This window comes from Ostrea edulis, chromosome 7 (assembly GCF_947568905.1).
Source record: "Ostrea edulis chromosome 7, xbOstEdul1.1, whole genome shotgun sequence".
NCBI classification, from domain to species: domain Eukaryota; kingdom Metazoa; phylum Mollusca; class Bivalvia; order Ostreida; family Ostreidae; genus Ostrea; species Ostrea edulis.
Window position 1 is genome coordinate 67,478,782 of NC_079170.1, and position 26,049 is coordinate 67,504,830.

At 35.3% G+C, this 26,049-nt stretch overlaps 1 protein-coding gene across 5 annotated transcripts; it reads right to left on the reverse strand.

Moving 5' to 3' along the window:
- Positions 1 to 970: 970 nt before the first annotated feature.
- Positions 971 to 25,992, reverse strand: LOC125655392 (uncharacterized). Of its 5 annotated transcripts, XM_048885661.2 has the most exons (11): positions 25,713 to 25,992; positions 22,680 to 22,914; positions 22,058 to 22,201; positions 21,607 to 21,722; positions 12,147 to 12,287; positions 9,634 to 9,766; positions 8,736 to 8,904; positions 6,575 to 6,648; positions 5,621 to 5,718; positions 3,397 to 3,492; positions 971 to 1,843 (listed from the first exon to the last, which is right to left on the reverse strand). In XM_048885661.2, exons 1-11 carry the CDS (start codon positions 25,914 to 25,916, stop codon positions 1,718 to 1,720), a joined length of 1,536 nt encoding a protein of 511 aa, XP_048741618.1. In that variant the 5' UTR covers positions 25,917 to 25,992; the 3' UTR covers positions 971 to 1,717. The 5 variants fall into 5 exon arrangements, 4 of the variants coding, with proteins under 4 accessions (XP_048741618.1, XP_056001123.1, XP_056001124.1 ...); XM_056145148.1 differs by lacking the exon at positions 971 to 1,843 and having other exon boundaries at positions 3,400 to 3,923; positions 25,713 to 25,978; XM_056145149.1 differs by lacking the exon at positions 971 to 1,843 and having other exon boundaries at positions 3,400 to 3,950; positions 25,713 to 25,978.
- Positions 25,993 to 26,049: the final 57 nt, after the last annotated feature.

Here is a 26,049-nt window from a genome sequence, read left to right on the forward strand (position 1 = left end):
TGAAGTCTATGGGAAGAGTATGTTTTATCAATATATTTTTAAAAGGAAATATATTTTCATACAAATCTCTTGGTAGAAAGATACACACACTTTCCCACAGTAATCATTTCCCACACATTTTTAGAAAATTAGATTTTTCTGGTTGTGTATAGATAGTTCATCATTTCCCCCAGAAACTGAAGTACTTGTGATTGTGGTGCGATCATAACCAGAAAATACCCCCCCCCCCCCTTTTTTTCCCCTCGCACTCGTTGTCAATGGGTAAATCTAAGAATGGGAGGAAATATTTTTTCTCCCATCTCATCTGTGTCTGATGCTTAACATGTATAAAGGTGAAAATAGGACAGGACAAAACTAGCTCTGTATACGGGTGTTGGAAAAACGTGGAACGGAAAACGGAACTCGCTCTGTATACAGCCACGTGATGTACAATAAAAGAAATCCGAATCCTAGAAAAAATTTATTCCACATTCAGATTCTCACTAGTGCCATGAATACATTACTTGTACTATTGTATTACTGGTAGAATATACAATATTGTGTGACTTACCAACATAGACAGGAGAGGTAACTCGCGTCCCCTGACATTAGTAATGTTTATCCCTACACTTCATTGTGTGTGACTATCGAACATGGACAGGGGAGGTAACTCATGTCCCCTGACATTAGTAATGTTTATCTCTACACTTCATTGTGTGTAACTATCGAACATGGACAGGGGAGGTAACTCGCGTCCCCTGACATTAGTAATGTTTATCTCTACACTTCATTGTGTGTGGCCTTCATTCTGTACATTGTTCATATCAGCTGTATTTTTTTAGTCTCCATAGATTCCAATGAAATACTTGTAACAACATCCCATGTGACAAATTCAACAGACACAATGTCCCATGTAATAAATTATACACACACAACGTCCCATGTAATAAATTCGACAGACACAATATCCCACATTAACACAAAACTAGAATTCATTTTCATATTGTGTATTTATCATTTTTTAACAATTTTCATTGTTAATCACCAAGACAACAAAGTCACATGATCTATGAAGTAACATTTTTGTTCTTAAAGAAGAAGAAAGATTTTGAAAGTGCAATTTTAACGAATCCATGTGTCCTGCGGAACCCCTCTACTTGTAGCATTATCTATGTGTCCTGCAGAACCCCTCTACTTGTAGCACTATCCATGTGTCCTGCGGAACCCCTCTACTTGTAGCACTATCCACGTGTCCTGCGGAACCCCTCCACTTGTAGCACTATCCATGTGTCCTGCGGAACCCCCTTAATGCTGAACACAATAAAACCAGAAAGACTAAATGTTAAGTTGAATGTCATTGTTAAATCAGGATATCACAGTCTAAAATTCACTTGTTATTGCAAATGTCTGTTGATCTGCTTGAATGCTTTAAGCATTGGAACCTTGGGCGCATTGCCTTGGTAGGCTGTTTTCCTTGGTTGAATAAAGCTTCATATCTAACCCGCACTGTTAATATATGTATAATGTTAAATAACATAATCAAGTATTTCTACAGGAAAAAACACTTTCTTGTGAAAGTGATTGACACATTTTCTGTAGGAACACAAATCAGTCTGTACAATAATTTTTTTTTTTATAAATTCTGGGTAATTCCCATTTTGCTTGATCCACTGGTATAAAACTCTCTCCAAGGTCATTTTCTCTTCTAGGTCATCCTGTTCCCTAGGTCACCCCTCTTTCAGGATTTCTTTTTGTTAGCAGCCATGACAGATCGAAGTTTGTCTCCATAATACCACAGAGCAAGCGTTTCCGTGGAGACACCAAGGTAATGGGCTGTCAGAATTATGCGGTTCAATCCTGAGATCTACCAAATACAAAATAATCTTCATTGCAACATTAAGTCTATTTGTGTTATTAGTGATATTTTGCATGTTTATAAAAATTAATTTTGCAAAATTTGAAATTAATACATTGGCCAAAAAAAAAAAAAAAAAAAAAAAAAACCGCAAGAAAAAAACCCCCCAACAACAAAAGAACAACAAGAGGCCCATGGGTCTTAACAGTCACCTGAGTATCAAAGCCCATGCAGGGATAAGCTTCAATATGGAGTCCTTTGTGCACATGTTTATGATCTTTCATACTATGAATACAATATCTATTCATTTACAGAAGAAGAAAAAACTGAAAGTTTGAAGCATATAAATCATTTTGACATCCCCCCCCCCCAACCACCACCTGAACCCCTGACCCATGGGTCGGGAAATTCACAGTTTAAGGAGAGGACATTACAGACATCATTACCATGCATTTAGTTCACCTCCCATGAATGTGAAAGTAGAGAAGGAAAAATAAAGTTTAGTGTGGCCATATTGGCCCTGCCCAAGGGCTTGAACCCCTGACCCAGGAGTCATGAATTTCACAATTTAGTAGAGAGCTTCATGAACATTATAATCATGCATTTAGTATTTCTCAAATATATATGGGTGTAGAGAAGATGCTTTTCTAAGATTTAATACATGTTCACTATATGGTCATGTTGACCCTGCCGTAGGGCCTGGGCCCCTGGGTAATTTTAGTAGAGGGCTTCATGTACATCGTATCTATGCATTTGGTTCTTCTACCACGTGTGGGAGTAGAGAAGAAGAGTTTTAAAAAATATGGCCTTTTTAGCATATTTGGCCCCATCCATCATGGCATGAGGTCCTAGAGGTGGTAAGGTAATAAATTTCACAATTGATATCCTTCTTAGGCATGATGCCCTCATATGACAGTGAAGAAATTTTGATACCAAAAAATGGTCTTGTCACAAGGAATATAATATACACACGTAAAATGTGAAAGCCCTAGCACTAAGCTATCAAAAGTTATGGCCAAGGTAAAAGATTTTGTGGACAAACAGAGGGACAGACCAAAAACTATATGCCCCCCAATCTCCAATTATTGGGGCATCAAAAACACATACCATAAAGTTAGATATGTGGGGATTAAATATGATTATTTTGTAATAACTTTTGGCTTTGACAGTGCTTAACTCTATTCAAAGTGTGTGTGTTTGTGTGTGGGTATAGGTGTGTTTGTGTGTGGGTACAGGTGTGTTTGTGTACAGGTGTGTTTGTGTACAGGAGTGTTTGTGTACAGGAGTGTTTGTGTGTGGGTATAGGTGTGTGTGTGTGGGTACAGGTGTGTTTGTGTACAGGAGTGTTTGTGTACAGGTGTGTTTGTGTGTGGGTATAGGTGTGTGTGTGTGGGGGTAAAGGTGTGTGTGGGTACAGGTGTGTTTGTGTACAGGTGTGTTTGTGTACAGGAGTGTTTGTGTACAGGTGTGTTTGTGTGTGGGTATAGGTGTGTGTGTGGGTACAGGTGTGTATGTGTGTAATCATGCTAATCAAATCTTTCTCACATAAACACTCAACTGACCCTGAAGGCACCCCCTTTTCTCCAACGACGAGCGCTGGTAACAGCCGGCTCACCTTGGGCTATTCCTACGTGGCCCACCTTCCATAGTTCTTCTACCTGTAGGTAAACAGAAATGTCAATGATCAAGCATCAAACTTTATTTATTTCATGACGATTACCAGATACGCTGTGCAGCTGATATTGACGTCTCTCATCAGCAACGAGGAATTTAAAGCGAGTGACGCACCAGTAACCTCGAAAGAAATCCATGGTTTTGATCGGGCGACCAACACACCATCTCAAATTGAACAACATTCAATCTTGATGGATAATAAACAGCTTTATATAATTGTGTTGAATTATTGATACCAGCCATGTTACATTGAATAGCATGTGACAATGAAATTTTTCTTAGGGTAGAAGCTCCGGGTGATTTCAGGGTAGAAGGCTCCGGGTGATTTCAGGGTAGAAGGCTCCAAGTGATTTTAGGGTTGAAGGCTCCGGGTGATTTTAGGGTAGAAGGCTCCGAGTGATTTTAGGGTAGAAGACTCCAAGTAATTTTAGGGTAAAGGGCTCTATGGATGAAATAAGATATTAAGACAATATCTTAATAGAATAGGTAATATCTTCCGAATCGCTGGACATTGCCAAAGGATTTGGTTTCTCACTATAACATGCCCCGCCTCTTTTAGCTTCTCTCTTTAACATGCCTCGCCTCACTTTAACATGTCCCACCTCTTTTAGTTTCTCTAACATAACCCACCTCACTTTAACATGCCCCGCCTCACTTTAACAATCTCTGCCTCTTTTAGCTTCTCTCTTTAACATGCCCCGCCTCACTTTAACATGCCCCACTTTTAGTTTCTCACTTTAACATGCCCTGCCTCTTTTAGTTTCTCTCTGTCAAGGTCATTATTGGCATTTTCAATCACTGAGTACAAATACATGTGAAATACAAGTTTTGTTAGACTTGTGCAGTTTGATAATACAAACCACAACCGTCACATTTATTGCTTACTTATAGTTTCATGATTTCCCATTGAAACAATTATAATTTCTTCATTGTACGAATCTCAACTTTTACGATTTACTATTGGAAGATTTATTGCATAATTATAATTATATAGCTTTACGACTTATGCCGCAAGAACTTTTACTTGTTTATTATACAGAATTCTACGATATATCGTGAGAACTTTTACTTATCTATTATACAGAATTCTACGATTTATTGTGAGAACTTTTACTTATTCATTATATAGAATTCTACGATTTATCGTGAGAACTTTTACTTATTTATTATAAAGAATTTTACGATATATCGTGAGAACTTTTACTTGTTTATTATACAGAATTCTACGATTTATCGTGATAACTTTTACTTATCTATTATACAGAATTCTACGATGTATTGTGAGAACTTTTACTTATTCATTATACAGAATTCTACAATTTATCGTGATAACTTTTACTTATTTATTATACAGAATTCTATGATTTATTGTGAGAACTTTTACTTATTCATTATACAGAATTCTACGATATATCGTGAGAACTTTTACTTATTGATTATACAGAATTCTACGATTTATTGTGAGAACTTTTACTTATTCATTATATAGAATTCTACGATTTATCGTGATAACTTTTACTTATTTTTATAAAGAATTCTACGATATATCGTGAGAACTTTTACTTGTTTATTATACAGAATTCTACGATATATCGTGAGAACTTTTACTAGTTTATTATACAGAATTCTACGATTTATCGTGAGAACTTTTACTTGTTTATTATACAGAATTCTACGATATATCATGAGAACTTTTACTTGTTTATTATACAGAATTCTACGATTTATCGTGAGAACTTTTACGTGTTTATTATACAGAATTATACGATTTATCGTGAGAACTTTTACGTGTTTATTATACACAATTCTACGATTTATCGTGAGAACTTTTACGTGTTATTTATACAGAATTCTACGATTTATCGTGAGAACTTTTACTTGTTTATTATACAGAATTCTACGATATATCATGAGAACTTTTACTTGTTTATTATACAGAATTCTACGATTTATCGTGAGAACTTTTACTAGTTTATTATACAGAATTCTACGATTTATCGTGAGAACTTTTACGTGTTTATTATACAGAATTCTACAATTTATCGTGAGAACTTTTACGTGTTTATTATAAAGAATTCTACGATTTATCTACGTGTTTATTTTACGATTTACCATCAGAACATCCTCCAACAGATACACTTCCTTAATTCCTCCGATCTTCTCGTAAACATGGCGACTGGTGAATATAGCATTGTCTCCAAATGGATACTCTACAGCAAAATAAAACATGAATGACATATTCTACAGCAAAATAAAACATGACTGAGATATTCTACAGAAACAAAATATGACTGAGATATTGTACAGAAATAGAATATGACTGAGAAATTGTACAGAAATAAAACATGACTGAGATATTGTACAGAAATAAAACATGACTGAGATATTCAACAGCAAAATAAAACATGACTGAGATATTCTACAGCAATAAAATCTGACTGAGATATTCTACAGCAATAAAATCTGACTGAGATATTCTACAGAAATAAAATATGACTGAGATATTCAACAGCAAAATAAAACATGACTGAGATATTCTACAGCAATAAAATCTGACTGAGATATTCTACAGCAATAAAATCTGACTGAGATATTCTACAGAAATAAAATATGACTGAGATATTCAACAGCAAAATAAAACATGACTGAGATATTCTACAGAAATAAAACATGACTGAGATATTCTACAGCAATAAAACCTGACAGATATTCTACAAAAATAAAACATGACTGAGAAATTGCTTTTTAAATGCCAATCATAAACAATCGCTCAAAAGTCAGAGACAGTAATTCACTATAAAGAGGAACGTCTCCATGTGAGTGAAAAATTCTTGAGCGGGACGTTGAACAATATATAACCAACCAACCATTGTAAAGAGGTAATGAAATAATAAGTAATTATAATACATGATTAAACAGTAATTAATCATAATAGGTAATTAAACATAGATTATTGTAGCAAGTAATTAGATAGCCATTCATTATAATGGAAGATATAATTAATCAGACAGTCTTTTACTATAATTCTGCACATTAAGCAATGAAAATAAATCATACACTACTTACCAAACATCTGTATCCGTTTGTTGGTGAAGTATGTCACGATTTTCATCTGAAGTTTGAAAAACCAGCTGTCATCACTGCAATTAAATAAAGAGGATGATTGTTTGAATGTTTATGGCAAAATTCACAAATGACATGATTTCTGTTCTTTCTCAACATCTATATCTGTGATGATACTTATGTTTGAAGTCAACTCATTACAAGTGTGTTCACTATAACTGTGTTTTACTGTAAGTGTGAAGTGTGAATTCATTATAAGCATGTTCACTGTAACTGTGTTTTACTGTAAGGCCAATTCAACTTAATTGATAGATTATCATCCCCGCCCGACTCTCAAAAATTGGCCTGCCCGAATTTTTTTATTTTGCGAAACTTGCGATTTCCGGAAAATGTTCATGTCCGACTCAGGTATTTATACGTCTTGTTTACATTTCCGATATAGCAACGTGAAAAGCTACGTGAAGAAAATAGATCCAAATGGTTTTCTTAATTTCTCGCGTTCTTAAAGGCATAAATCTTAAAGAAGTTTGGTATATTTCTGTTTGAAATAAAAGCTTAACCTGGAATTTGTCTGTGAAAATAGCATAGATTGATATCCATCTGGCATTAAATGATGCACTTCTGTTGAAAAAAAATCATTTGTCTTTAATATTTTTCTAAAAAAGTAAAACAAATAAAATCCTCCCACCCGCCCCATACTTTTTGGTGACCCTGGATGATAATCTACTAATTAAGTTGAATTGGCCTAAGTGTGAATTCATTATAAGTGTGTTCACTGTAACCATGTTTTACTGAAAGTGTGACTTCATTATAAGCATGCTTAATGTAATTCATTATAAGTGTGTTCACTGTAACTCTGTTTTACTGTCAGTGTGAATTCATTCTAAGTGTGTTCACTATAACTGTGTTTTACTGTAAGTGTGAATTAATTCTAAGTGAGTTCACTATAACCGTGTTTGACTGTAAGTGTGAATTCATTATAAGTGTGTTCACTGTAACTGTGTTTTATTGTAAGTGTGAATTCATTATAAGCATGTTCACTATAACCATGTTTTACTGTAAGTGTGAATTCATTATATGTGTGTTCACTTTAACCGTGTTCTACTGTAAGTGTGAATTCATTATATGTGTGTTCACTTTAACCGTGATCTACTGTAAGTGTGAATTCATTATATGTGTGTTCACTTTAACCGTGTTCTACTGTAAGTGTGAATTCATTATAAGTATGTTTACTGTAACTGTGTTTTATTGTAAGTGTGAATTCATTGTAAGAGTGTTCACTATAACCATGCATTACTGTAAGTGTGAATTCATTATAAGTGTGTTCACTATAACTTTGTCTTACTGTAAATGTGAATTTGTTATAAGTGTGTTCACTATAACTGTGTTTTACTGTAAGTGTGTTTCACTGTAACCGTGTTTTACTGTAAGTGTGAATCATTATAAGCGTGTTCACTACAACTTTGTCTTACTGTAAGTGTGAATTCATTATAAGTGTGTTCACTATAACCATGTTTTACTGTAAGTGTGAATTCATTATAAGTGTGTTCACTGTAACTGTGTTTTACTGTAAGTGTGAATTCATTATAAGTGTATTCGCTGTAACTGTGTTTTACTGTAAGTGTGAATTCATTATAAGTGTGTTCACTGTAATCGTGTTGTACTGTAAGTGTGAATTCATTCTAAGCGTGTTCACTATAAGTGTGTTTTACTGTAAGTGTGAATTCATTATAAGTGTGTTCACTGTAACTGTGTTTTACTGTAAGTGTGAATTCATTATAAGTGTGTTCGCTGTAACTGTGTTTTACTGTAAGTGTGAATTCATTATAAGTGTGTTCACTGTAACCGTGTTGTACTGTAAGTGTGAATTCATTATAAGCGTGTTCACTATAAGTGTGTTTTACTGTAAATTCATGGTGTAGATTCATTATAAGCGTGTTCACTATAACCGTGGTATTCAGGGTGTAGATTCATTATAAGCGTGTTCACTGTAACCGTGGTATTCACGTTGTAGATGGTCCTACAAGAATGAAATATCACACGTTGATGACAAAATACTATGACAGACAAGCAGACAGACAAACAGACAGACGGACAAACAGACAGACAGACAAACAGACAGACAGACAGACAAACAGACAGACAGACAGATGGACAAACAGACCTCTGAGTATCCACACTCCAAGTAAAGGACCCCGCTACATTCCCTGGTGTTTTGAGACATGACTCCGCAGAAATATCAAAGTTGCGTGGTAGGCGAGTATCGCTGTGAAGGAACAACAGGAAGTCACCCGTAGCTGCCTCTGCCGCAGATTTCTGCTGGAATCCCCGTCCTGCCACAGGAGAGAAATACTCACATCAGAAATCGATTTGTGTCACCGAGATCTCTGATATCCACGAAGACTTTATTTCTTGCAAAATTGAGTTTTATCAATAATTAGTAATAAATTCAATTTATAACATCTATATCTAAACATTTTTGAAACCAATTATGATATCATTTCAAAGACTTATGTGGGAAATAATATTACGCAAGGAATTTCATCAGATAAATGTCAGTTGACGGAATTGTTAGAGTGAGCACAGGCACATGTACATTTGATATGAACGGTGCGTTCAATCAACCCAATCCATTGTTTGGGGGTGGATGGGATCTAATCAAACTATGGACAAACATGTAGTATTTTACGACTGAATGTAGATAAAAATAGGCAAATATATATATTTATAACTACATTTTGTTATACATTAATTAGACTAATGTGGTGCACTGCTTTGTGTAGGGACAGCAAGACTAGGATGACATTGAGATAGTCTACATTAAGTTCGTAATCTGAGATCAAGATGTGACTCTGCGAGATCTCCGCCATTTGGATTAGGGACTTCTGTGATTATAACAGATATATGTAGCAGTTGTTAAGAGATTGCAATACAAGTCGAAGCTCTTTCAGCTGGCTCACTAATATTCTTCTAACGTATATGGTTTATAGTTTTTCTGAAATCATAGCCATTACAGGAATAGGGAAAAAAAAAGATTTAAAATCCTTCAAGGTAACACGTACCTGGCTGACTGTGAATGACCTTGACAGGAATGTTGACCTTGAGAGAGAAGTCCTTGACCTTTTGAACAGTGTTGTCTTTACTTCCGCCATCACTGACAATTATCTCCTGAATCTTTGTCTCGCTGCTGCAGTTCTAGAAAAAATTACACAGACCCACTCTCTAATTGTAGTGTTTTTATCTATAAATTACTCTTCTGTCTATTCATTTATTCTTCTCTCCTTCCATCCATTTTTCACGGCAAATCCTGTATTCATCACTCCATCTTCTCATTAATTCTTCCATCTATCCACTCACTCATTTATCATACCTTCTTCTCTCACTCATTTATCATATCATCTTCTCTCACTCATTTATCATACCTTCTTCTCTCACTCATTTATTATACCATCTTCTTTCACTCATTTATGATACCTTCTTCTCTCAATCATTTATCATACCTTCTTCTCTCACTCATTTATCATACCTTCTTCTCTCATTCATTTATCATACCTTCTTCTCTCACTCATTTATCATACATTCTTCTCTCATTCATTTATCATACCTTCTTCTCTCATTCATTTATCATACCTTCTTCTCTCATTCATTTATCATACCTTAAATTCTTCTTTCATACAATTCATACCTTCTACTCTCAATCATTTAAACATGTATCCATCTATTCATTCTTCCATCCATCCATCCATTTTCATTCCTTACAGCATTCAATCACCCCTCATCTGAATATTCTGTTTTCTCTATCATCTCATTCTATCTCCTCCACCCCTCATCTGATTTTGTTTCCTCTATCATCTAATTCTATCTCCTCCACCCCTCATCTGATTTTGTTTCCTCTATCATCTAATTCTATCTCCTCCATCCCTCATCTGATGCTGTTTCCTCTATCATCTAATTCTATCTCCTCTACCCCTCATCTGATTCTGTTTCCTCTATCATCTAATTCTATCTCCTCCATCCCTCACCTGATTCTGTTTTCTTTGTCCATTCTATCGTGTTAACTTAACTTGTACACAGTTTGCAGTGTGTCAGCTATCTCCTCCACCCCTCATCTGATTCTGTTTCCTCTATCATCTAATTCTATCTCCTCCATCCCTCATCTGATTCTGTTTTCTCTATCATCTAATTCTATCTCCTCCATTACTCATCTGATTCTGTTTCCTCTATCATCTAATTCTATCTCCTCCACCTCTCATCTGATTCTGTTTCCTATATCATCTAATTCTATCTCCTCCATCCCTCATCTGATTCTGTTTCCTCTATCATCTAATTCTATCTCCTCTACCCCTCATCTGAATATTCTGTTTTCTCTATCATCTAATTCTATCTCCTCCACCCCTCATCTGATTCTGTTTTCTTTCTCCATTCTATCGTGTTAACTTACCTTGTACACAGTTTGCAGTGTGTCAGCTATCTCCTCCACCCCTAATCTGATTCTGTTTCCTCTATCATCTAATTCTATCTCCTAAACCTCTCATCTGACTCTGTTTCCTCTATCATCTAATTCTATTTCCTCCATCACTCATCTGATTCTGTTTACTCTATCATCTAATTCTATCTCCTCCATCACTCATCTGATTCTGTTTTCTCTATCATCTAATTCTATGTCCTCCATCACTCATCTGATTCTGTTTCCTATATCATCTAATTCTATCTCCTCCACCCCTCATCTGATTCTGTTTTCTCTATCATCTAATTATATCTCTTCCATCCCTCATCTGATTCTGTTTTCTCTAACATCTAATTCTAACTCCTTCATCACTCATCTGATTCTGTTTTCTCTATCATCTCATTCTATCTCCTCCATCACTCATCTGATTCTGTTTCCTCTATCATCTCATTCTATCTCCTTCATCCCTCATCTGATTCTGTTTTCTCTATCATCTAATTCTATGTCCTCCATCACTCATCTGATTCTGTTTCCTATATCATCTAATTCCATCTCCTCCACCCCTCATCTGATTCTGTTTTCTCTATCATCTAATTCCATCTCCTCCACCCCTCATCTGATTCTGTTTTCTCTATCATCTAATTCTATCTCCTCCATCACTCATCTGATTCTGTTTCCTCTATCATCTAATTCTATCTCCTCCACCTCTCATCTGATTCTGTTTCCTATATCATCTAATTCTATCTCCTCCATCACTCATCTGATTCTGTTTCCTCTATCATCTAATTATATCTCCTCCACCTCTCATCTGATTCTGTTTCCTATATCATCTAATTCTATCTCCTCCATCACTCATCTGATTCTGTTTCCTCTATCATCTAATTCTAACTCCTTCATCACTCATCTGATTCTATTTCCTCTATCATCTCATTCTATCTCCTCCATCCCTCATCTGATTCTGTTTTCTATATCATCTAATTCTATCTCCTCCACCCCTCATCTGATTCTGTTTTCTTTCTCCATTCTATCGTGTTAACTTACCTTGCACACAGTTTGCAGTGTGTCAGCTATCTCCTCCACCTCTCATCTGATTCTGTTTTCTTTCTCCATTCTATCGTGTTAACTTACCTTGTACACAGTTTGCAGCGTGTCAGCTATTGTATCCTCCTCGTTCATCGTGGGTATAATAACACTCCAGTTCCTGTCTGTTAGCTCGCGGCGGCTGAGTCGTAGAGCGTTCTCTAAAACAGGCAGGTCTTCTTTTGTATCCTGGAAAGCATGCAGTAACCTTCTGACAAACAATTCTTACAAATCAGTTAGATCTGGATGTGGGCCTTGAGAATTCTGAACCCAATGATTTAGATAACAATTTTCCTTGCACTAATACAACGACTGTAGCCAATGAAGATAGTAAATGTTGTTTATTGATAGCATCAACGACTCAAGACAATGTAGATAGTAAATGTTGTTTATTGCTAGCATCAACGACTGCAGACAATGTAGATAGTAAATGTTGTTTATTGCTAGCATCAACGGTCTAATGATAACACACGAGTCTGGAGATGTCGTCATTTTCCATCAACTTCTAAAAATAGTTCTGAGTTTTACAAGTAACCACTCTTAACTATAGATGTCTGTAAAACATGAATTTCTAAATCCTGCAGCCCTAACTAGATATCTAAAACATGAATTTCTAAATCCTGCAGCCCTAACTAGATATATAAAACATGAATTTCTAAATCCTACAGCCCTAACTAAATATCTAAAACACGAATTTCTAAATCCTACAGCCCTAACTAAATATCTAAAACACGAATTTCTAAATCCTGCAGCCCTAATTAGATATCTATAACATGAATTTCTAAATCCTACAGCCCTAACTAGATATCTATAACACGAATTTCTAAATCCTGTAGCCCTAACTAGATATCTAAAACATGAATTTCTAAATCCTGAAGCCCTAACTAGATATCTAAAACATGAATTTCTAAATCCTACAGCCCTAACTAGATATCTATAACACGAATTTCTAAATCCTGCAGCCCTAATTAGATATCTATAACATGAATTTCTAAATCCTGCAGCCCTAACTAGATATCTAAAACATGAATTTCTAAATCCTACAGCCCTAACTACAGATATCTATAACATGAATTTCTAAATCCTACAGCCCTAATTACAGATATCTATAACACGAATTTCTAAATCCTACAGCCCTAACTAGATATCTAAAACATGAATTTCTAAATCCTGAAGCCCTAACTAGATATCTAAAACATGAATTTCTAAATCCTACAGCCCTAACTAGATATCTAAAACATGAATTTCTAAATCCTGCAGCCCTAACTAGATATCTATAACATGAATTTCTAAATCCTGAAGCCCTAACTAGATATTTATAACACGAATTTCTAAATCCTGCAGCCCTAACTAGATATCTAAAACATAAATTTCTAAATCCTGCAGCCCTAACTACAGATATCTAAAACATGAATTTCTAAATCCTACAGCCCTAACTAGATATCTAAAACACAAATTTCTAAATCCTACAGCCCTAATTACAGATATCCAAAACACGAATTTCTAAATCCTACAGCCCTAACTAGATATCTAAAACACGAATTTCTAAATCCTACAGCCCTAACTACAGATATCTAAAACACGAATTTGTAAATCCTACAGCCCTAACTAGTTATTTAAAACACAAATTTCTAAATCCTACACCCCTAACTACAGATATCTATAACACGAATTTCTAAATCCTGCAGCCCTAACTAGATATCTAAAACATGAATTTCTAAATCCTACAGCCCTAACTAGTTATTTAAAACACAAATTTCTAAATCCTACACCCCTAACTACAGATATTTATAACACGAATTTCTAAATCCTGCAGCCCTAACTACAGATATCTAAAACATGAATTTCTAAATCCTACAGCCCTAACTAGATATCTAAAACACGAATTTCTAAATCCTGCAGCCCTAATTAGATATCTATAACATGAATTTCTAAATCCTGCAGCCCTAACTAGATATCTAAAACACGAATTTCTAAATCCTGCAGCCCTAATTAGATATCTATAACATGAATTTCTAAATCCTACAGCCCTAACTACAGATATCTATAACACGAATTTCTAAATCCTACAGCCCTAATTACAGATATCCAAAACACGAATTTTTAAATCCTACAGCCCTAACTAGATATCTAAAACACGAATTTCTAAATCCTACAGCCCTAACTACAGATATCTAAAACACGAATTTCTAAATCCTACAGCCCTAACTAGATATCTAAAACATGAATTTCTAAATCCTACAGCCCTAACTAGTTATTTAAAACACAAATTTCTAAATCCTACACCCCTAACTACAGATATTTATAACACGAATTTCTAAATCCTGCAGCCCTAACTACAGATATCTAAAACATGAATTTCTAAATCCTACAGCCCTAACTAGATATCTAAAACACGAATTTCTAAATCCTACAGCCCTAATTACAGATATCCAAAACACGAATTTCTAAATCCTACAGCCCTAACTAGATATCTAAAACACGAATTTCTAAATCCTACAGCCCTAACTACAGATATCTAAAACACGAATTTCTAAATCCTACAGCCCTAACTACAGATATCTAAAACACGAATTTCTAAATCCTACAGCCCTAATTACAGATATCCAAAACACGAATTTCTAAATCCTACAGCCCTAACTAGATATCTAAAACACGAATTTCTAAATCCTACAGCCCTAACTACAGATATCTAAAACACGAATTTCTAAATCCTACAGCCCTAACTACAGATATCTAAAACACGAATTTCTAAATCCTACAGCCCTAGCTACAGATATCTAAAACACGAATTTCTAAATCCTACAGCCCTAACTACAGATATCTAAAACACGAATTTCTAAATCCTACAGCCCTAACTAGATATCTAAAACATGAATTTCTAAATCCTACAGCCCTAACTAGATATCTAAAACATGAATTTCTAAATCCTGCAGCCCTAACTACCGATATCTATACCATGAATTTCTAAATCCTGCAGCCCTAACTAGATATCTAAAACATGAATTTCTAAATCCTACAGCCCTAACTAGATATCTAAAACATGAATTTCTAAATCCTACAGCCCTAACTAGATATCTAAAACACGAATTTCTAAATCCTACAGCCCTAACTACCGATATTTATAACACGAATTTCTAAATCCTGCAGCCCTAACTAGATATCTAAAACATGAATTTCTAAATCCTACAGCCCTAACTACCGATATCTATACCATGAATTTCTAAATCCTGCAGCCCTAACTAGATATATAAAACATGAATTTCTAAATCCTACAGCCCTAACTAGATATCTATAACATGAATTTCTAAATCCTGCAGCCCTAACTAGATATCTATAACATGAATTTCTAAATCCTGCAGCCCTAACTAGATATTTATAACACGAATTTCTAAATCCTGCAGCCCTAACTACAGATATCTAAAACATGAATTTCTAAATCCTACAGCCCTAACTAGATATCTAAAACACGAATTTCTAAATCCTACAGCCCTAACTACAGATATCTAAAACACGAATTTCTAAATCCTACAGCCCTAACTAGATATCTAAAACACAAATTTCTAAATCCTACACTCCTAACTACAGATATCTATAACACGAATTTCTAAATCCTACAGCCCTAACTAGATATCTAAAACATGAATTTCTAAATCCTGAAGCCCTAACTAGATATCTAAAACACGAATTTCTAAATCCTACAGCCCTAACTAGATATCTAAAACACGAATTTCTAAATCCTACAGCCCTAACTAGATATCTAAAACACGAATTTCTAAATCCTACAGCCCTAACTACATATATCTAAAACACGAATTTCTAAATCCTACAGCCCTAACTAGATATCTAAAACATGAATTTCTAAATCCTACACCCCTAACTACAGATATCTATAACACGAATTTCTAAATCCTACAGCCCTAACTACAGATATCTATAACACGAATTTCTAAATCCTACAGCCCTAACTAGATATCTAAAACACGAATTTCTAAATCCTGAAGCCCTAATTAGATATCTATAACATGAATTTCTAAATCCTGCAGCCCTAACTAGATATCTAAAACACGAATTTCTAAATCCTGCAGCCCTAATTAGATATCTATAACATGAATTTCTAAATCCTACAGCCCTAACTACAGATATCTATAACACGAATTTCTAAATCCTACAGCCCTAATTACAGATATCCAAAACACGAATTTTTAAATCCTACAGCCCTAACTAGATATCTAAAACACGAATTTCTAAATCCTACAGCCCTAACTACAGATATCTAAAACACGAATTTCTAAATCCTACAGCCCTAACTAGATATCTAAAACATGAATTTCTAAATCCTACAGCCCTAACTAGTTATTTAAAACACAAATTTCTAAATCCTACACCCCTAACTACAGATATTTATAACACGAATTTCTAAATCCTGCAGCCCTAACTACAGATATCTAAAACACGAATTTCTAAATCCTACAGCCCTAACTAGATATCTAAAACACGAATTTCTAAATCCTACAGCCCTAATTACAGATATCCAAAACACGAATTTCTAAATCCTACAGCCCTAACTAGATATCTAAAACACGAATTTCTAAATCCTACAGCCCTAACTACAGATATCTAAAACACGAATTTCTAAATCCTACAGCCCTAACTACAGATATCTAAAACACGAATTTCTAAATCCTACAGCCCTAACTACAGATATCTAAAACACGAATTTCTAAATCCTACAGCCCTAACTACAGATATCTAAAACACGAATTTCTAAATCCTACAGCCCTAACTAGATATCTAAAACATGAATTTCTAAATCCTACAGCCCTAACTAGATATCTAAAACATGAATTTCTAAATCCTGCAGCCCTAACTACCGATATCTATACCATGAATTTCTAAATCCTGCAGCCCTAACTAGATATCTAAAACATGAATTTCTAAATCCTACAGCCCTAACTAGATATCTAAAACATGAATTTCTAAATCCTACAGCCCTAACTAGATATCTAAAACACGAATTTCTAAATCCTACAGCCCTAACTACCGATATTTATAACACGAATTTCTAAATCCTGCAGCCCTAACTAGATATCTAAAACATGAATTTCTAAATCCTACAGCCCTAACTAGTTATCTAAAACATGAATTTCTAAATCCTACAGCCCTAACTACAGATATCTATAACATGAATTTCTAAATCCTACAGCCCTAATTACAGATATCTATAACACGAATTTCTAAATCCTGCAGCCCTAACAAGAGGTACTGTGAGCAATGCTCACTAAGAATACCCCCCACTTACCCCAATCTCCCAAAGGGTGTTGGTAATAGGTATAAACTACCTCTTTTCTGAGTGTAAAAAACAAATGGCATGACAAACCGAACCATATTGCTACTTCGATGTCCAGTGCGCATGACCTTTGACCTTTTGACCCCAAAATCGATAGGTAACATCTTCATCCCATGGGTAGTCCATATGTAAGATATGGTGACTGTAGGTGGCAAGGATAGCACTTTAGAGCCCGGAAACCATATTGCTACTTCGATGTTCAGTGTGCTTGACCTTTTGACCTCAAAATCGATAGGGAACATCTTCATCCCATGGGTAGTCCATATGTATGATATGGTGACTGTAGGTGGAAAGGATAACGCTTTAGAGCCCGGAAACCATATTGCTACTTCGATGTCCAGTGCGCATGACCTTTGACCTTTTGACCCCAAAATCGATAGGGAACATCTTCATCCCATGGGTAGTCCATATGTATGATATGGTGACTGTAGGTGGAAAGGATAACGCTTTAGAGCCCGGAAACCATATTGCTACTTCGATGTCCAGTGCGCTTGACCTTTGACCTTTTGACCCCAAAATCGATAGGGAACATCTTCATCCCATGGGTAGTCCATATGTATGATATGGCGACGGTAGGTGGTAGGGATAATGCTTTAGAGCCCGGAAACCATATTGCTACTTCGATGTCCAGTGCGCTTGACCTTTGACCTTTTGACCCCAAAATCGATAGGGAACATCTTCATCCCATGGGTAGTCCATATGTATGATATGGTGACGGTAGGTGGTAGGGATAATGCTTTAGAGCCCGGAAACCATATTGCTACTTCGATGTCCAGTGCGCTTGACCTTTGACCTTTTGACCCCAAAATCGATAGGGAACATCTTCATCCCATGGGTAGTCCATATATATGATATGGTGACGGTAGGTGGAAAGGATAATGCTTTAGAGTCCGGAAACCATTGCGTCTACAGACGGACGGACAGACAGACGGACAACCCGATTCCAGTATACCCCCCTCACAACTTGTTGCGGGGGGTATAACTAGATATCTAAAACATGAATTTCTAAATCCTGCAGCCCTAACTAGATATCTAAAACATGAATTTCTAAATCCTGCAGCCCTAACTACAGATATCTAAAACAAGCATTTCTAAATCTTGCAGCCCTAACTACATTTTGTAGATATCTAAAACATGAATTCCTAACTAAGTCCCATGATAAGAAGTTTGTCCTTCAATTTTATCTGACCTTTAATTTTATCAACAATAAGGCTTTGGGACCTAGTTCTTTAAGTGCATCAAAGATGAGGTCTCTGGTTTTGTGTCCTTTGTGAGTTGAAGGTGGACAAATTGACATTTACACATACAAGTCTAGAACAATTTGACAGACTAGAAAGAAATCAACTTCTGGTGCATCTTACAATACATCATGGTGCTCTAGTTCACAGGACTCTATTCTTACAATACATCATGGTGCTAGTTCACAGGACTCTATTCTTACAATACATCATGGTGCTAGTTCACAGGACTCTATTCTTACAATACATCATGGTGCTCTAGTTCACAGGACTCTATTCTTACAATACATCATGGTGCTAGTTAACAGGACTCTATTCTTACAATACATCATGGTGCTCTAATTAACATGACTCTATTCTTACAATACATCATGGTGCTCTAGTTAACATGACTCTATTCTTACAATACATCATGGTGCTGTAGTTAACATGACTCTATTCTTACAATACATCATGGTGCTCTAGTTAACAGGGCTCTATTCTTACAATACATCATGGTGCTAGTTAACACAGACCTGTTTACCCCGTCCAACTGATGTCAGTATTCCAGAACCAAGTTGTCAGTATTTTGAGCACTTTTGTCAGTATAAAAGTTGAATATAGCTAAAAATGCTACGCGGGTTGTTAAACCCTTTTTTATATGAACAACTCCTTGTTGTCATATAGATAGGATGTTGCTGTTTACTGTTGCTTTTGTATTTTGCAATGTGTAATTATCATGGTTTTCCATCATTCTTTAAATTTGTCATATTTTATAAAATACCACAGCATTTTGATAAAATAATTTTTTATAGAGTCCACGAGGTTATCTCCTTCAAGTTTGCCGGTTGTAATAATTTTGACCTTGCTCTTTGTTCAATAAATTTCGTTTAGATTATATTCCCTACATCCATACCATTTATCCCTTAATTTCAAAACAATTTGAACTTGATAAAATATGGAACAAAAATAAATACTCCATATTGAATTAATGTTAGAAATATCCACGAATCTTGTCTTTGACTTATCAGACACTTTCAGCTTCGATAGGTCTTTAAGTTGTTTACTCTGAACTTGTCTGTAGCAGTCATTTATGTTTCCGTGACCGCAGCTGAAGTCCATGTTGCACACACTACAAAACATGTGTTCTTTCTTCGGTTGTTGGAGGCATGGCCAATGCACTCTGTATGAATCCTTAAAATTAGGGCATATATTTTTTCTCTTGTTTTGAACCTCTGAATGGGTTTGGATGTTTCGTTTGCATTGTCGTCAATCTGACATTCGCCATCCATGCTTTTTTAAAAGTTTGACATAAATCAGTATCAATGGTGCGCTTTACACAATGGCAACTTTAATTGACTAAACTGGTTCCCTATTGACCTCGCTTCTCTACTCGGACTAATCAGCGGGGAACCAGTTAATTCAATTGACAAGGTGTTTTTTATCATACCAATCGGAAACTGATTTTTTCCCCAAGATTCGTGGAAAATCGTAGATTCTTAATGTGAATCCGTAGAGCGTAGTTTGACTTTAAAATCTGTGGAAAATACGGACAATCCGTACAAGTAAACAGCTCTGTTAACAGGACTCTATTCTTACAATACATCATGGTGCTCTAATTAACAGGACTCTATTCTTACAATACATCATGGTGCTCTAGTTAACATTACTCTATTCTTACAATACATCATGGTGCTCTAGTTAACATGACTCTATTCTTACAATACATCATGGTGCTCTAGTTAACAGGACTCTATTCTTACAATACATCATGGTGCTAGTTAACAGGACTTTATTCTTACAATACATCACGGTGCTAGGTAACATCCAGTCCCGAATACAGCTTCATATAACCAAATTGTTAATTAACATCTACTTTAAAAAGTTATATGAATGTAAAATATAACAGGAAGACAACTGTCGGTTTAAGTTAACTGTCAATTCAAGGTCACTATCAATTCAAGTTTATTATTAGTTTATGTTAACTGTCAATTCAAGGTCACTATCAATTCAAGTTTATTATTAGTTTACGTTAACTGTCAATTCAAGGTCACTATCAATTCAAGTTTATTATTAGTTTACGTTAACTGTCAATTCAAGGTCACTATCAATTCAAGTTTATTATTAATTTACGTTAACTGTCAATTCAAGGTCACTATCAATTCAAGTTTATTATTAGTTTACGTTAACTGTCAATTCAAGGTCACTATCAATTCAAGTTTATTATTAATTTACGTTAACTGTCAATTCAAGGTCACTATCAATTCAAGTTTATTATTAATTTACGTTAACTGTCAATTCAAGGTCACTATCAATTCAAGTTTATTATTAGTTTATGTTAACTGTCAATTCAAGGTCACTATCAATTCATGTTTATGATCACTTTAAATTAATTATCAGTCTAAGATAACTGTAAGTTTAAGTTAATTATCAGTTTAAGTTAATTGTCAGCTGAAGTTAACTGCAAGTTTAAGTTAATTATCAGTTTAAGTTAACTGTGACTTAAAGTTTACTGTAAGTTTAAGTTAACTGTCAGTTTAAGTTAACTATCAGTTAAAGTTAACTATCAGTTTAAGTTAACTGTCAGTTTAAGTTAACTGTCAGCTGAAGTTGACTGTAAGTTTAAGTTAACTATCAGTTTAAATTAATTATCAGTTTAAGTTAACTATCAGTTAACCTTAACTGTCAGCTTCAGTAACTAATATTTATGCAACTGAGTCCAATGCTTCAAGCACTTTTTTAATTCACAACAAATACATCTTTCATGAATATTGTTACATAAATCTATTTCAAAGTTAACTTATTTTATGGTAAAAAAAAAAACCCAGAGGGATTACATTAAACAGTATGGTAACTATTTTTGTATTTTATGCATATGGTTGTAACCCAAATCACATCAAATAAATGGACTTTTTACATCAACGTTTCAGCTTTCCCTTACCACATCAGAGAGCTTTGTGTCCAGAATCAAAAGATTGAGGTCCAACTGTTTCGCTTTCTCACACTGCTGCACGAAGACTTGGTCTGTCCCCCAGTCCATTCCCTCAAACACTTCACCTACAATGTTACAATCACACCGTTCAAACAACCGGTCCCTCACATCTAATCTCCGAAAATGTTAAAATATGGGGACAAAATTAACATGCATGGACCATGCAGATCTTTCATTTATCTCCATGACAATAAAACATAAACAATTGTGAAATGGGAGAAGCCCACAAATTCAATACTGTACCTAATTAGTGTGCAGCAGTTTTGGAGAAGCCCACTACATGAACATTGTCCCAATTTTATGGGCAGCTGTTTTAGAGATCATTCAAGCCCATTACATAAACACTGTTCATATTTTATGGGCAACTTTATTTAGGAAGCCCACCACATGAATACTGTACCTATTTTATGGGCAGCTTTTTTGGAGAAGCCCACTAAATAGTATCCCCCATCCTCAGCCTGGCCCAGTACCATGTCCGCCCCGCCCTCCAAAGTCTCAAATGCTTCCTCCATCACATCAGATGTAAGTCCGGGAATATCAGAGCCTGTAATTAAACACAAAAATAAGGTGTAAGTCCGGGAATGTCCAAGCCTGTAATTAAACACAAAAATCAGGTGTAAGTCAGGGAATGTCTGAGCCTGTAATTACACAAGAAAAGATTGAGGGGGGGGGGTGTTATTTGTTACATGCACTTTGTACTGAAGGACAGGTATACAGATGTATATTCATGACAAAAATTCTAAGGCAAGTGTCTGTCTACAAAAAAGTTCTTTATATTCATAAAAGATTTCTAAGGCAAGTGTCTGTCTACAAAAAAAGTTCTTTATATTCATAAAAGATTTCTAAGGCAAGTGATTGTATACAAAAAAGTTCTTTATATTCATAAAAGATTTCAAAGGCAAGTGTCTGTATACAAAAAAGTTCTGATTCAGAATTATTATTTTCCTGTTGAATCTTTGAAAATACCATGTTCACAGTTCAATAATGATTTACATGCTATAAATAGATTTATCTCCCCTTACCTACAATGACCACATACTCTCGGTTTCCTCTGAATCCAGACAGAGTTGCCTCCCTTAACTTTTCTCCGAGGCCACCTGGTGGCTGTTGGTTGAAGTACAAAAAGTTATATCCCCCTACTTTAGGAGTCAGCCAAAATCTCATCTTGTCCTCAGAAGAGCCGTTGTACCATACAGCGAGATCCGTGTCTCTGCGCTTGTTACAGTATGCCCTTATCCGTTCCAAAATGTGTTCCGTCTACAAAGATGACTGTCAGTCTGAAGCAATACAATCACTTAGTCTGTAATAATGAAATCCCTGTCAGACTCTGATACAATCACTTAGTCTGTAATAATGAAATCACTGTCAGACTCTGATACAATCACTTAGTCTGTAATAATGAAATCACTGTCAGACTCTGATACAATCACTTAGTCTGTAATAATGAAATCACAGTCAGACTCTGATACAATCACTTAGTCTGTAATAATGAAATCACAGTCAGACTCTGATACAATCACTTAGTCTGTAATAATGAAATCACTGTCAGACTCTGATACAATCACTTAGTCTGTACAAGTGTAATAATGAAATCACTGTCAAACTGTGATACAATCACTTAGTCTGTAATAATGAAATCACTGTCAGACTCTGATACCATCACTTAGTCTGTAATAATGAAATCACTGTCAAACTGTGATACAATCACCGCTCATCCTATTATTGTGTAATCCTAACACTGATACACCTGCATATCTCCTAGAGCCACATCTCTCCTTGTCTTTATTTTTGCCCCCCCCCCTCTCCCAATAAGGGGAAATTCGAAAATATAAAAAATCACCACATTTTCTCCATAATCATTGCATTTTCTCCCTAACCACCACATTTTCTCCTTCACCACTACTTTTCTCACTAACCACATTTTCTCAGATCCCTGTTGCATTTTGTCCATCCTACATTATCTCCACCTAACTGTCACTTTTCTCCCATCCATGTTCCATCAGGAAGTAGCAGATTAGTAAGTATAGGTAAACTTTGGTATCTCGAGTTTTAGTTTGAAGTTGGGGATTTTTTTTAATATGTTTGCATTTGCATGTATATTGTACATGTATATCTATTACTTTATTTGATACTGTAACACTTACATTTTACGAATTTCATTTGTTTAAAGTAATTCCACCCTCCTGTGATGTCATCAGATTTTGCAAAATCAATAATTTATTTAAATTTATGCATGATAGGAACATAAATTTTGTTGGAATCTTTTCCAATAGTTATTGTAAAAAATCTTGTTAAAAATAAACTATTTTAGAAGTGTAAGTTACAGATGAATAATCAATGATATGTTTCAAAATATTGAATCCAAGGGCAATAACTCTGATTGTATTGATTTCTTTATCAAGTCTATTATGCGATAGATTTCCTTTATTTTATACAGACATTTTGTATATTTTTGTGAAGATACAGTTTCATGAAACTGTTATGAATGCTACTATATCGTCATAACCTGTTTGTATGAAATTTTGATAATGCTGTTTAAGAAAAATTGCAATTTTGTGACGGTGATATATGATTCTGTTTATGAACGTCTCGTATCTTAAAAAGTGTGATGACCTATGTATTTTATTTGATAATTTGTTAGTTTTAACTCTAATGAATGGAAATAAATACATTTTTTTGAATTTGTATCGGATAAAACTGCGAGTATGGAGTTACCTTGATATAGCGATAATCAGTTATCACGTGCGGTTCAGTATTTCTGATACCTGGATTTGTGTTACGCTTTGTAAATGTTAACCGATCACTGTAATAATGACGAACACGGCAACAGGAAATATCGCTATCTTCGATTCTGTGTCTTTTTCAACTTCTGCCTGGAACTTTTTTCGATTGTATGAAATTAAAGATTCCCTTTTTATACCACTGCCAGATAATCCTACTATCCCCCGGGTTGGATACCGGGTCCTTTGTCACATGTAGATTGCTTATCAGATACTGAAGATTTTTAATTTTGGTACTGATATTTATACTTAAAAATGAGGTATTTTATTGTTTAATTCTTCATTTCTATATCACTTCGACTTGTAATAGCATGTGTAAATGTGTATTACGACAAAATCAAATTCCTATTTCATTAATCGTCCCCAAGCTGCTTGTTTAATTATCGCATCATCTTACGTATAAGTGTGCATTTCATTCTCACCTCCAAACACACAATCTGCATAATTAGATAAAGCTCCCAAATCAACAGCTTGGGGCTAATAATTTAAGACGTGAATATCGGCAATGGTTCCAAGAAGCCTGTGCTAAAACTAACAGAAATGTCCAACAGACCGTAAAATTAGCATATTAATGGGATGAATGTGTACTTCAGGTGTGAAAGGATGTGTTTTTAGCACTTGGGACAGTAAATCTACTTGGAAGATAAACCAGGTATTCAAAGTTTAATTTCTGTGTTCAAGATACCAGTTTTTTAAAATCATGAATATAGTAAAACTGGCCGGGACCGTCGACTCACTTTGAGACATCCGTGGTATTCGACATATCGGTGTTCTCGATACCGAAGTTTACCTGTATAAATTTCATATCAAGTTGGAAAATTAATACCGTACAAAAATCTTGCTTTCATTTTCCAGTAGATTTGAACTGAATGCACCTTTCATAAAACCTTTCTACCAGAAAAGATACAAAGCATGTGCTCTGGACACAAAGGTTCTGAATTTGGAGGGGGAGGGGTATTTTGTGGAGGGGGTGTCCTGAACCACCCTTAATGGGTCCAAGACAAAGACCTAGTGGGGTTCTAGTGGACAAAACCCCCTGAAACTACCAAGTGCTGACAAAATAGGACGTATGTATCATAGGACTTTAAGACATACTTCTATGACAATACAACAAGTGAACGGGGGCGGGCGAGTCACGGGATCCACCCCCGACAGTGGCCAGGTGGCAACTCTACTTCTTGGACTTGTCCGTTATGCTTTCTCATATTGAGAACAATTATCAGAACTCTGTTTGAATGCACGTGTAGCGTTTTATAACCAAAATTACAAAGATACCATTCTACGCTGTGCATATGCCGCAGCTTCCTCTCCCAGACACGGTATTAGACGAGTCTTCGTCACCCCGGGGCTGGGATACCTTGTAAACACTGAGATCACTTTCTTGTTTTGGGGTTTTCTGAGTTTCCTCGCCCTGTTTATGATCAGTGCGATCACAGGAACTGAAATGACTGCAGCAACAAGCATGACAACACACGACATCACCGCCAAAGTTCAAAATCCAGCTCACGTTTCATCCTCAGCCAAGCCATAATGATTGTTGATATAAGGGGCTAGTAAAGTATTTGTTTTATAAATTCTAGCACTTAGCTCACATTTCTCTCTTTAAATCCTT